General features: G+C 42.7%; 1 protein-coding gene across 1 annotated transcript in view; it reads left to right on the plus strand.

Moving 5' to 3' along the window:
- MXRA8 (matrix-remodelling associated 8) overlaps positions 1 to 11,307 on the plus strand; it is a 20,403-nt gene extending 9,096 nt beyond the window's left edge. The window contains exons 4-10 of the mRNA XM_010292154.1: positions 6 to 107; positions 1,298 to 1,756; positions 5,970 to 6,128; positions 7,079 to 7,109; positions 8,135 to 8,211; positions 9,957 to 10,034; positions 10,930 to 11,307. Of these exons, the coding sequence (XP_010290456.1) occupies positions 6 to 107; positions 1,298 to 1,756; positions 5,970 to 6,128; positions 7,079 to 7,109; positions 8,135 to 8,211; positions 9,957 to 10,034; positions 10,930 to 10,955 (932 nt within the window). The 3' untranslated portion in view covers positions 10,956 to 11,307. The remainder of the gene's footprint in view (positions 1 to 5; positions 108 to 1,297; positions 1,757 to 5,969; positions 6,129 to 7,078; positions 7,110 to 8,134; positions 8,212 to 9,956; positions 10,035 to 10,929) is intronic.
- Positions 11,308 to 13,522: the final 2,215 nt, after the last annotated feature.

Below are 13,522 nucleotides of genomic sequence, written 5' to 3' on the forward strand. Positions count from 1 at the left end.
ACTAGATGTTGCAGAGAGTGATGAAGGCACATATTCTTGTAATCTTCACCATCACTACTGCCACTTATACGAAACTGTGAAAATCCAACTAGCTATCACCAAGAAAGGTAGGTGTGGCAAACAGCTTGGTGTTTGTTTCAGCAAGGGACCAGGTCTGGAAACTGCAGTCCAGTGGCCACCAGGACTCTGTCGAATTCACCGTGGGGCTTGTATGCTGATTCATGGTAGGCCTTGCATGCTGTTCTGCTAGTGTCAGAGATGGATGCAGGGTTTTGTTCATGCCTTCTCAGTTGCAGGTTCAGGGCACAGATGCCAGAAGAGGTCTGGAAAGTATCAGGAGACAGTGGTGCTCACTATGCTGTTTGCTATCAGATTCCCTAAGTTTCAGTAATTTTATTCAATGTGTGTATTTATAAACCTCTTTCCTTTCTTGGCATGTGCCAAACAATGCATGGAGCCTCTTAAGTGTTTACTCTAGGCAGCCCAATTAGCTAACTGTCCTGTTACTGTTTCAGCAGTAGAACGTCCCTAGTAACAATCCATCATCAGTCAGGTTAGCCACAAAGATCTAACTCCAGCTCTAAAAGCAAACTTCTAAGTGCTGTTGGCAACTGCAGTGTGTGCCACCCACGCCACACATGCATTACTACAGTGTCATTTAAATTGGTCTTTGTATAATGCACAAGTGAAGCTACTGGGGCTGATTTTTCTGGGAAGCTGTTGAAGGACTGATGGGATAGTAGAGACATCTCTTCTGCAGTTGTTCTCACACCTTCTATGCAATAAAAACACCCAGCCAGGCCTGTGAGCTCCAGTCTGCTCATCTGTGTTTTGCTGCTTCTGTTATTCCTTTTCAAGAACAAAATACAAAACAGTGTTTCTTGAATTCCTCCAGTAATTAGGGCATTTCTGGGTAGAAAAGCATTTCCTGCTTGGGGAATTGGGATACAGCATATTGAAGATGAAATCTGTTGTTCTTGTTCCATTCTTAGTCTGTAGAGAGAATATACTTCCTCTGAAGCGAGAGATTAACTTTCAGTTACAAGGAAAAGAAAGTGGTCCTGAATGCACTGACCTAGGATGTAGAAGGTAAAGGTGCATTTATTTATGAACTGCTGAAGTAAGTGTGAACATGGCACACTATGTCTACGGCACTTCAAGATCTTTGGAAGGGATATGTTATAGGATTGCAGGGTCTGAAAGCAATCTTAGGTGTGCCTGTGTGTCCTTAAGCATAGGACAAGTATGTAAAGATGCACATACCAAGTTTGCACAACTTATATTGTCTCCTCCACAGCTGAAGATGCAAACCAGTACTGGGATGGGGAAAAGCCTGTGATTGTTGCCCTAGAAGGCAGCACAGTGATGCTCCCCTGTGTGAACCATAACCACATCTGGACTGAGCGGCACAGTGAAGAGGAACAACAAGTGGTCCACTGGGACAGGCAGCCCCCAGGGGTTCCTCATGACCGGGCTGACCGCCTCATTGATCTGTATGCCTCTGGCGAGCGCCGTTCTTATGGACCTCTCTTCATTCGTCAGAAGATGAATATCACTGACACAGCCTTTGCCCTGGGTGACTTTTCCCTGCGGATTTCAGAGCTGGAAAGTGCAGATGAAGGCACTTACTCCTGCCATCTGCACCATCACTACTGTGGCCTGCATGAGCGCAGGATCTACCAAGTCTTTGTAACAGAGCCAGTGAGAGAGAAGAAGGTGGTGAACCTCACAACTCACAACATTGCCCCAGCCATAGGTAGGTGGCCTCTGGAAACAGTTCTCCTGATTGAGGAACAGGTAAGTATCTACAGTTGCACCTTGGGCTCTAAAGGGCTCACTAAGCCACAGGACAGGAATATGACATATTACTCCCCCCATATGAACTCAGGAGGTGTTTGCTCCAAATACCAAAATGTCCTTGCCTTTTCTGTCCCTCCACAGTGGTCTGCAGGGATCACTTAGTGCCAGCAGGAGAGAGCATGGTCAAGACAAACCTGTGCTCTGCAGAAGTATGGACACCACTGATGGGAAGGTGCCACTTAGAGCAACACTGAAGTTTCCTCTGTGAAGTTTTCTCACATTTGAGCCAGGGGCTATTCCTGCCTCTAGGGTTAGAAGAGTAGATGAGGTCTTGCCTCCCTTGCTACTAGTCGATGGCTCTAGTGTATGGGCTTGGTTGTTTCTGAGCTATTTCCATTACATTGGTACACCTGCAGCTGCACGCTTAGCAATACCGGGGAGGATCCTGTACAGCTGCTTTAATGCTTTGCTGCACCGAAAGTGGAGTGTCCCACCCATGAGGGTTAATTACCCTGCTTGCAGTGCTGTAGTGACATCATGTCCAGCTTCTGTTTTCTTTGCTCCCGGGCAATTCTGCAGCCTGTTCTGCTCTGTAATGCTGACATGCCCCAAGGCAAACAGCTGTTTCTCTAACAGGTTCCGTTTCCTGATTGCTTTTATGGATCTAGAGAAGGTGTGAGGCAGGGATCAATTCTGCTCTGCCTTTGCTATTACAACATGCCACTATTCTCACCAGTGTTACTCTCTCCTGTGCACGGGGTTTAGGTGGTGCAAAGTGCCTGACTGTGCAGAATCAAGCACCAGGAATTTTCCTCCGCCCTTCAGCTTTTCTTTTTTTGTCTTAAACCAATTTTCACATTTTCCACTGCACTGAACTATCATCTGACAGCCTGTCGAAACTCAAAACCATCACGCTTAGTTCAGGCAGAAAAGTAAAATTGAAGTCCCAATTTTAGTATTTTTTTAAGTCTTTTGGGTATAGTTCCTTATTAACATTTTAAAATATTCATTGTGGTTTAATATTTATTGTCTGCTTAATACATAATTTTGACATGCTTCATACATTTTTAAATATTCTTCTCTAACAATTGGCTTTTTCAAGTCATAGAAAACTAATCCTTCCCCCTGGGCCTAAGGTTGGTGTCCAGAAAACCCAGGCAGTACTAAAGAGAGGTGGCTGTTGGGGCTGAGCTGTCATGGAGGCCAGGACATACAAATATCAATCTCCCTGCCCGCGGCCCTTTTGTTGCCCTTGAGCCCTATCCAGATCACATTGTGCAGATGGAAACTAGATCTTTTTTTCAGAATTGCCCACCCAGGAATTTATTCCTCTCTTTCCTGATGTTGTCCTCATTGTTGCTGAATAGTTACCCACCTGCTCAAAAGTGAGACAGAACCTACAGGTAATTTAACCTGCCAGGGATGTCTTGGTTTGGCAGTAGTGCCCTCAGTGCTAGAGGAACTTGCCTTCATAACAAAGGCCATTTCCACTGTCAAAAAGAACAGCCTTAGACGAGCTTTGTCCCCTAGGGGCAGTGAATGCTCAGCTGGTCTGAGAGCACTACACACAAAAATGTGCTGAGTTGATGGGAATGTGAAAGAAGCTGAGACATCCGGAGTGCGTTTTTTCAAACCACTGCTGATGAGGAGCCTGCTGGGACATGCCCTATTTGTGTGTAGCAGGAAAGGCTGAAATATTGCCCCATTCCATGAAAAATGGTATAGAACTCTTCTGGGGATATAAGGTAAAGCCCAAATGAAACATCAGGACATAACAAAAGCAAAGCAATGAGCTTTTTCAGCAAGCGGCTATAGTTTCTGGCATATCTCCAAAGCCTGGAGCCATTTCCACACAGGAAACTTCATCCTGTTTTGAATATAAGCATAAGCTCAATTCTGCTCTCAGTCTCAGCAGTATAAATGTGGTGTATGTCTAATAATTCAGTGCATTTTTGCTCTGCATTTGCTTTAGAGCAAGTGATTGAAGAATGGCATCTGTTGTGTCTCATGCTTATTGCTGAACTATTCTCAATCCTTTGCCAGCCTCGAAAAGAAATGGGCCACATACCCAGCATTTGCAAGCTCTCTTGGTAGAAAGCTCTCCATTTTACCCAGCAGAAGAATCTGACCCTTGACACTTTGGTAAAGTAATGTAAAGGCACCTCTGTTCTAACTTTTTTTTTTCGCCACCGTTGAAACTTATTTAGTAGTAGTTAAACCAGATCATGTGAGTGAATTGGAGGCAGACGGGCATAGCATGTTGAGGCATACTGTAAGATCAGATCTCGGGTATAGAATAAACCTTCATCACCTCAGCTTGAATTCTGATACAACACTAGGATGAGGAGAGTCTATATTACCTTGGTGATACTATTCTAGGTGCTGCCATTCATCTACTGGGTGCAATTTAATCAACAGTTACTTTGTGCCTCAGTTTCACCAATTATAAATTGGAATATATTCTACTGCCTTCCTGGTGATGCATTTTGAAGTCCACTAGTGATGCTTTGTCAAAACACTAGTATGACAAGTATTTTTAGTATTACTTGATTGACTAAGCCAAGGACACCCAAAGTTATTGAATCTCTGTTTCCACTGTTTGTTGTTACAGAGACCTCTCCAATGTTAACTGAAGTTTAACTCCGCTCCTACACTATCTTGCAGTATTGTGGGAAAGCCAAAAGCCAGGAATAGAATGCATTTATGTGTGCTGACTTCTGGCTCAACAGCTGCTCCAGTGGCTACCATCTCATTATGGCAGCTGCTGAAGAAGCCCTTCATGATCCAGAGATTTGTTAAAGCAGAACTGTCACGTATACTGTTTGCAGCTTTGCAAGTGGGTTTTTTGGTTTGGTATTTTTTAGCTTAGCAGTGGTGAAAAACACATGCTAGTTTTCATCACTGTAGCCAGCAAGCATACAGCATCTAGCAATGCCAGTAAAAAGTGGAGTGGAGGGCTAGGCTACCAGAACAGAGCATACGCTAAAACCTCTCGATTTTCTAGGACTGCTGTTAGCATTAGCAAATTACCATTTCTGTTTTCATTTTATTTCAATCCACTATCATTTTATTTGATTTTATTGTTGGTGGGTTGGTGTTTTTAAATACTGGAAACAAGCTACCCGACAAATTGGAACCAGTCACTACACCAGCAGTTCCCAAAATGTCAAAATTTCTCTCATTAAGAACACATCTGTTAAATGCTACTGTGGCTTTTGGGATGTTTTCCCCCATCGTTCCCCTCATTCTCCCGGACTAATTTACAGGGTTAAACTCCGAAGAGGATGGTAGGCTAGAACTCCATACTGGTTCTTGCCTGGTGCTCTGTGAACGTTCCCTGTTACGGGGAGAAGGTATCACTTTCGGCTCTATTTCAAAGAGAAAGGCCTCTCCCAGCGCAATGTGTCTTATGGGTTTGCTGTCTGTGCCTGGGCTGAATTTGTCCACTCCTCTTAATATTGGAAGCAGAGAAGTCGCTTCCTCTTTATATGTGTAAAACATTGACCTATTTATTTGAGATCTAAAAAAATGTTCCACGTAAGAGTTTTGAGTTACCCTTCCCTACGCCGTGGAACTGAAATGCTGCTGCACCCACAAATGGAATGGAATCTTGGCTTTTCTTTGTGGGTTTTTATTTTATGTATTTTATTGATTTTTATTTTATTTAAAAGGAAACTAATTCTTTGGCATTGAAAATTCCTCCCACTCTGTAAATTATAACCCTTGGCAGGGAGGGGCTACTTCATACTTTAGCTGTCTGGAGCCGAAGCAACGTGGTATGTGTGTTGTAAGGGACCCAGAGGAGGGTTGTGTTACCCTGCAGAAAGACTTGGGGCTGTCTAGTGTGGCTTCTTTCTGGACTTCTCCTCTGCAATAAACAAGAACACACTGATAGCCAGTCTGCAGCAAGGGAATATGCAACAGTCACTGTTAATTCTTCGTGCTCCTGGGAAGTAGAATGCTTTTGTGAAGAGCACAGGCATCTTCTGTCTGACAAAGGTGTGGTACGCTGTAAATTACGCAGGCATTTGCCCTTTACTTCATGCAGTTCAAAAGAGTTTCTCACTGAATATGCTTTTTGGGTCCACATATGGGCCCACGTATGAAAGTGCTTTGCTTTGGATGCCAATTACAATTTTCAGCCTCTTTTCCTTTTCCTCTGCCGTCAGATCCAAATGTTGTCAGAGGCCACAATGTCATAAATGTCATCATCCCTGAGAGCCGGGTGCACTTCTTCCAGCAGCTGGGCTACATCCTGGCAACTCTGCTGCTCTTCATTGTCCTCCTCATCATTGTTGTCCTCGTCACCCGCAAGCGCCGGCAGAGAGGTAAGTGCTAGAAAAGACCAGTCCGGTAGTGTAAAAATTTCCAGGCCTTCATTTGCTGAGTTGCTCTTTGTAAGGGAAAAGAAAATTAGAACTCCTAGATAGTTGCTCTATACAAGTGGAATTTCTTTAGAGCAGAAGGGCCACATGCATCCCTTGGGAACTAAGATGTCTAAGTCCTTGCTATGTCTCCCCTGTGCTGGGTGACTCTGTGTGTGTAATTAGATAAATGGACACTGAGATGTTTTGGTGACTTCCACACAAATAGTTTTGGATGCCACACAAAAAGCAAATACACACCAGTCTGTCTTCTGGTGTGTTCTTTGCAGTACCACCTTCATCCTTATTTATGTCTTGGGGGATTAGCGCCAAGCAAAATCGGGCTATCTCCACTGACGTTAAGTGGAGTTACTTTGCAATCACAGAGGGGACAGACTCCTGGCCCTGAACTTTGAATGGAAAAGAGGAGCCTGAAATCATTACTCCTTGCAGGGTGGGGTGAGACAGGAGTGTAGTTAGCTACCTGGCATGTGGGAGGCTGGTGAAAACCACCGTCTGTAGCATGTGGTGGCTGCAGGCCTAAGCAATGAGCTGGGGATGGGCAAGTACGGCACCAGCACACAAGAGATGACAGATGTGGTTAATATTTTTGTAATAAATGGGAGGTGAAAAGAAATGAAATATGGCAATTGCTGTAGTTTCCTGTGGCTTGTCATCCATAGATCTGGGAAAACCACGGGGAAAACTAGTGAGTAAAAGAAAGGGAAGCTCCTTGTCACAGTGGAACACACATGAATTCTTGTGTATTGGAGAGATTGTGAAAGTGATCATTGTGAGCATCACAATAAGAAGCACTGTGAATTAAGTACTAGGTGTTACTGTTATCACTGTTATCTGGGAGGGATTGCTTGGACTGGATATGACTGCTTATTCTGTTTCTTCTCCCTGTTTAGGTTATGAATACAATGTGAAGAAATATGGGGAGTAAGTATAATTACAGGGTCTACTATCTATGATTAGAATACATGAAAATGAACTTATGAGCCCCAACCCCCAGCTGTAATTAAGAGCCTAAAACAGCTGAGGAACTAGTTAGCATGAGTACAGCCGTGTAAAGCGTAGGCTGTTTGATAGGGTTTAATCATAGCTTTCCACCAATGTTTTTGCAGCTTTACACTCTAGTCATTATTAGTGTAATGTTCCCAGGAATATACCCTTGCATAATGATTGCATATCAGGGAGCAACTTCCATGCTGTCAAAGTATGGAAGGAGAGAATGGTTTATAAGGCTTATTTGGCAATTGCATTTCCTCTGGTTGTACTTTGGGAACTGATTCACAGATCATGTTTTTGTGAGGTGTCATTAAGGAGTTAGTGATAAAGGAGTAATGCACAGATCTACTGTGACACTGAGGCCAAGATTGTGTAGTGGGGTTCCTTTATATTTTATTCTATGTTATTACAGTGGAAGAGGTGGAGAAGTTCCAGTACAGATTGGCTCCCCATTGTTCTAAGCTCTGGACAAACACATAGGGGAAAAAGAGCCAGCTAGCCAGACATCTCCAGGTGTTAATAGAAAATACAGTAGAAAGAAGAGAGAGGAGAACCAGATTCACTAGTAAGCAGTATGTGAAATCTCTTTGATGGATTAAGGGGCAAAGACAGGAAAAGTGCCCATGTACAGTGGCTGCCAATGATGTTATCTATCTGTCATGCTTTCTCCAGGGAAGCCGTGTAGAAACTGGAAAGGATTCTGTAAGGATTGCTGTGAAAATCAGCAGTGCTTAATAGAGAATGAAATCTTCTATAGATTTTTTTTTTTCAACTTTTCTCCAGATACAATATGTATCTCCAGATACATATTTTACAATATGTAAAACATATTGTTTTACAATAAACACTGTAAATTCTCTAAAGTAGAATTAGAAAAGCTATTGTGAAAAAGTGTGAAAGGAGCCAGTTATTAAAGGATGTGACAATACCATTTTTCACTGTTATTCCTTTTTCAGGAAGGATGTAAACCTTAAAGAATTTACTGTCGACACAACAGATCTGACTCAATACAAAAGTGAAGACATCAGGCTGGGTATGCATCAACTAGCAACCATTCTCCAAACCAGGTCAAAACTCATTATAACTGAGGATTTTCTAATGACATTTAGATGCCCATTTTGAAATTAACTGACCTCCTGATTTTAAATGGCAACTTTGAGAAGCTCAACCCACAAGTCAGTGCAAGAAGGGGGACTGCAGCTGCAGGGGGCAGTTCTAACTTCTGAGTTTAAGTAGAGGCTGCTTGATGAGGTTGGTCAATAACGAGGCGCAGCTTTTTTTGTTTCACCTGGAGTTTTTGGGCTTCTTTGGCACGCACCTGAAAGCCAAATTCAAGTGAGCACAAAACAATGTGGAATGAGATTAAGACAGCATCTAGGGAGGAGGAAATTCCTCAAATTTAAGCAGTTTATGCAGGGAAGAGGATCAACAAGACAGTTCTCTAGAATCTCCTGTCCAAGAAACTAAAAGCATCTGTCAATATGACAAATGACTATCATTATTCTACAATACATAAAAACTAGCTCAGAGTGAGTGATCTGGAAAAAAATTAGATCAGCGTTCTTTGGTACTAACTACTGATCTTATAATCTCTTTTGAAAGTGGGTATGAACTGTAGTTGACTGAAAGTGGGAATAAAGAGAAGTCAAGAGTAAGCTAAATTCATTGCCTCCACCTTCTATTGAAGCCAGTTTGGTTTAACTTTCCACAATTTCACCCTCCCTGGATGTCAAATCATTTAGTGAACAGTTGGGCCTTCTATCAAGATCTGTGATAGCAATTAGGAAATAAATAAACAAATAAACTTGGGCAATGTAATAGGAAGAAAAATTGCAACAAAAGTCCTAGAATACAAAAGATAGAAAATACAAAAAATACTGGAACTCATGATAACATGAAACATACTGAAAAGAGGGGAAGGAAGCTAATCTCACTGGTGATCTGTGAAAGTATTTTTTCTGGGATATGTATGACTGATTTGGGGAGCTTACAATGTTCCTGAAGATGGATGCTGCTCCTTACTAGAGCTTGAAGGTGCAGCCTTGAGTTTATTGTGTCAGTAATTGATCATGGATGTCTTGCTTGGACTTGAAGTGGATTGTCTGTAAAGCAAAATTGATCCTCTTGTCTTCACTGAGATTCCTGAAGACTTGCCATGATGCCAGGTTCATACCTGCTGCAGCTTGCCATATGTCAGTGAATGGGTTGATAAACCAGGAAACAATTGAGTCTGTCCCCCTTTTTTTTTTCCCCTCTGTGCACCCTGACAAAGCTGACAAATTTAGGTCCCAAGCTACAGAATTGCTGTAAGGGCTTCTGTAAACAAAAGGCAGATACAAAATCTGAAGTAAAGAACACAGGAGTTGCAGGGGGTAGGTTGCAAATCAGGACAGCAGCAAGTATAACTTCTTCTCTGTATGTCAGAGAGAGTTCCCCTGTGAGCAAATGCTTTGAATAACTGCATCAGTCACCTTCAGGTGAGCTTCACGTAGATAATCCAGAGCTTTTTGTTACATGCTAGAAATCTGTAGTACCTATGAGGAGCAGGAAACTGAAGTATGCATAGCTGATTAGTGCCAGGGGCAAAAATTAAGTCATAGCAGCTTTCTTTTTCCTGCTGGGTGGTTGAGTAACTCCATGGGTTACTCCTAGAGATCTGGAGATGCCGGGCCTAGAGTACTTCAAGTAAGGACCAATCACATGTCCGCCTTGCCTGTAAAGCTTTGTTTTCTTTTCGTGTTCTAATGGCTGTCTGAATTATACTCCTCCCTTACACAGATTACAAAAACAACATCCTGAAGGAGAAGGCTGAGCAAGCCAGAAGCTTCCCAGCAAAGAACATTGATTTAGACAAAGGTAATAATGACCTGCTTCACCCTAATTGGTGGCTATAGGAACCTTCTGGTGGGTTGAAGGAGGGAAGAGGGAAGAACACAGTTTAGCAGTGTGCTGACCAAGCCACAGCCAAATGAGGAATGATAAATATCATGTCAAATGACAGCAGGAATGGGGAGCTAGTTCCCTTTCTATCCTTTCATCATGGAGCCACAAGATACAAGTAGTGATTAGGCTTCTAAAAACTTTTGGCATAGCACAAATAGAATTTTTCTTTATTGGAAAAGAATGCCTTGCAAGACTGGAATAGTGCATTCTGTACTGTAACCTCAGAGAGAAATGTATCTCAAAAATGTCCTGGCGTGGTGTTTGAGAAGAAAACATTGTGCAGAAGAGAATGTTTTGAGTTGAATCGCTTTATGGGTAATGGGCGGTCACTTACTTCGTCCAACAAAATCAAACAGCTCTCCCTCCCCAGGGGCTGAATCTCCTTTTGCTTATCCCCTATTAATCCCGAGTATTATGCCTCAGTTTGTAGAGTCACACTTACGTCAAGCAGTGCTTGAAAAAGTTGTTAGTACCATGACTCCTTTCATATGAATTTAGAATATAATAAATGTGACTGAAATGATATCAAGAAAGGAATGGTCTGGAGAGTCTGTGAGTTGCCGTAGACCTGCTGTTCTTGATGGAGTTCTCATGATATTTTTGCCTATGTTCTGCAGAGATGATCTGTGCAATAATTTATACACAGTACATCTCACTGTGGTCTTTATGAAGAGGATATTGGGGACATGGTTGACTGTAAATCGTCAGTCACTTGTCACTGTATAGCTAAGACCATGTTACAGTGTGGTGCTTTGGATGGTTTGAAATCTCTCTTCAGGTACTGACCTCCATTTCAATTTGCTTTCAGATTTCAGGAAGGAATATTGTAAATGAAGACACTCCCAAGCTGCTGGCTGGACCAGAAGCTTCAATCAAAGATAGATAAATGGAAGAGAGATTGCTTTTCTTAATATCATGTCCCTCCAGTTACCATAGATTTTTTCACGTAGACCTTCTCCCCACTAAGCACAAGGGTATTTGCAAATGCTTCTTGAAAGAGTTAGACTGTCTGTCTTGTGTGCACTTATGATGGGCTTGGGTTGCCTTTACTTCTTCTGTTCTCCTGGTCCTCCATTCCCCTTTTCTTGATATTATTGTTGGTTTTATGCATCAATGATTTTTATAAGCTGAATCAGCAGACCTTTTGCTTTGATGTTACTGCTTTAAATAAACCAACCTGCATCACTAATCTTGAGCCATTATTATATCAGGCATTTTTCCATGTAGTGTATACATCAGAAAAATAATAGCAAAGTCTGATAGTGCTCTCTCATAGGCTGGCATTAATCGGGAGGAGCAGTATTGTCACATAGCACTTTACATATTCCAGGTGAAGTACAAAGAGTACAGCCCTTCACAAATTACAATGTAAATACCTTATTTTATGAATGGTGAAATGCTAATATTCTCATTTTACAGGGGAAAGGGAGACACACAAATGACCAAGAATAGGGTTGAGATCAGCTCCAAACAGCTTTGGAAGCCAAACTCTGTATTTCTCACTCTAAGCTTGTTTTTTGATTTGTTTTTGTTTCAGTGCAGACCAAATCAAATTTGGCATGAGCAGACACTTTCAGCTGAAGTTGATGGAGTTACAGTGCTGTAATACCAGTCTCAGTTAGATCAGAACGAGAAATATTATGGAGAGGGCTAAAGTCCTGTGTGGAATCTGGAGTGTGATTTTCCTGCAGTCCTTGGGTGGATCCAGGCCACACAGAGCTTGTGTGCACATCAAAACAAAGGTATGATTACAGCACAGGTAGACAGATTGTTAAAAGGATTAGCTTCTCATGAGCAGACCATGAGCAACAAGAGGGACAACACACTCCACTAAATAACCTGTCAGGAATTTTCATGGGCCAGGGTCTCAGAAGGGGAGTCAAGGAGGGAGATGAGTCCATTCTTGTGGGTTTTAGCATTGTTTTGGGGAGTGGATACCTGAGATAATGGGGCTGTGGGCTGAACGGGAGTTCTACATATGAACAGTGTGACAGGTGGGGATGTCTAAAAATTGGAAGTCGGTGTTCAGTGTTGTAATCCAAGCCAGTTAAAGCATCAGGAAGGCCGGAGAATATTAACAGTTCTACACAGCTCCACTGCCTACTTGGGATATTCTGTGGCACCATTCCCAAACCAGGCACACATGTAGTCCTTGGGACACAGAAGAAAAGGTCTTTCCTACTGTTGTGAGCATGATGACTGTAGCTTGTGTTCTTGCTGTGTAAGGGTGAAGGTGGCCGAGGATTGCGAGCCTACTCTTCAGTGGTCTGAAAAGAATGGCAGAGGGAAGGATTGCGCATGGTCTTGGTGACTCAGTGGAACTGGGGTAGGGTCTCTGGGATGTTGCGGGTGGTGGAAGTGTGAAGAGGAGCTTGTGTGAAACTACTGTGAGGATGAGGGAGGATGTGAGGAACGATGGTGTGGTTTCAGTCTTGAAGTAGTGCTTTACTTGCAACTGCTATCTCAGTGCGGATTTCTTCATGGGGTTGGAGAATTCTGTCTCTGCAAGTGATGAAGTAGCTGTGGTCCAAGGGAAGCATCTCAGTCTACCAGCTAAACAATTGGGAATGCAACCTGCTGCCTAGTATAGTATGTGTCTTGGCTTTGTTTTAACCACCCTTGCCACTTATCCAGGAACGTGTGAGTGCTATCTAATAGGGGCACAAGTTTGGTCAAACTGGAAAGAGATGTTGTCATGGCTGGGTGAAGCTGCCCACCGCAGAAGCACATGTACTGTAAGGATCCAGTGCTGTTTTGAGAGCTATTCAATGCTATGGGCCTCCCTAGCATAGGAATCAATGTCAGGTTCCATACCTGCCCCTTTCTTTCCACCCCTACCAACTTGGGTGTCTTGTCTGACTGATGACAATTTTCTTAAACATCTAAATCCCATTTCTGACGCCCTCTCCCTCCTCCCACAACCACCACTGATCTCTGCTGTTGTGTGACAGGGCTCAGTAAGACTCTTAGTAGCTCAGAGGGTGTGACAATTGACGATTGAGGGTGTGACACCCAGCTACACTGGGTGTGATGATTGCTGAGTTGCAACTACTTACACTGCAGCTGAGCTCAGGTCCCTAGCTCTTCCAAAAGTGTGGTGGGTAAGGCCTCATATGTACCAGAAGGAACTGTATTGTCTATTCAGAAGCTAGGATGTCAGTACTTCAATGCACACTTTTTATAGGAGTGGAAAATGGACCATGTCAGTTTTTATAGGTATTAATACTTCTCTCTGTTAGTGAGGACTATGTTATAGAATAAATATATTGGGAACCTTTATTTTAAATGCCTTCAAATATTAAAAGTATTAATAATAGAATATAACAGTAGAGATGGAGATGATCCTTTCTAAGCTACAGCTGGGCAGATCCTTATTTTTTAGTTTGCTTAGACCTTCCAGT

The sequence above is a fragment of the Phaethon lepturus genome, unplaced genomic scaffold (genome assembly GCF_000687285.1).
Source record: "Phaethon lepturus isolate BGI_N335 unplaced genomic scaffold, ASM68728v1 scaffold7028, whole genome shotgun sequence".
Taxonomy (NCBI): domain Eukaryota; kingdom Metazoa; phylum Chordata; class Aves; order Phaethontiformes; family Phaethontidae; genus Phaethon; species Phaethon lepturus.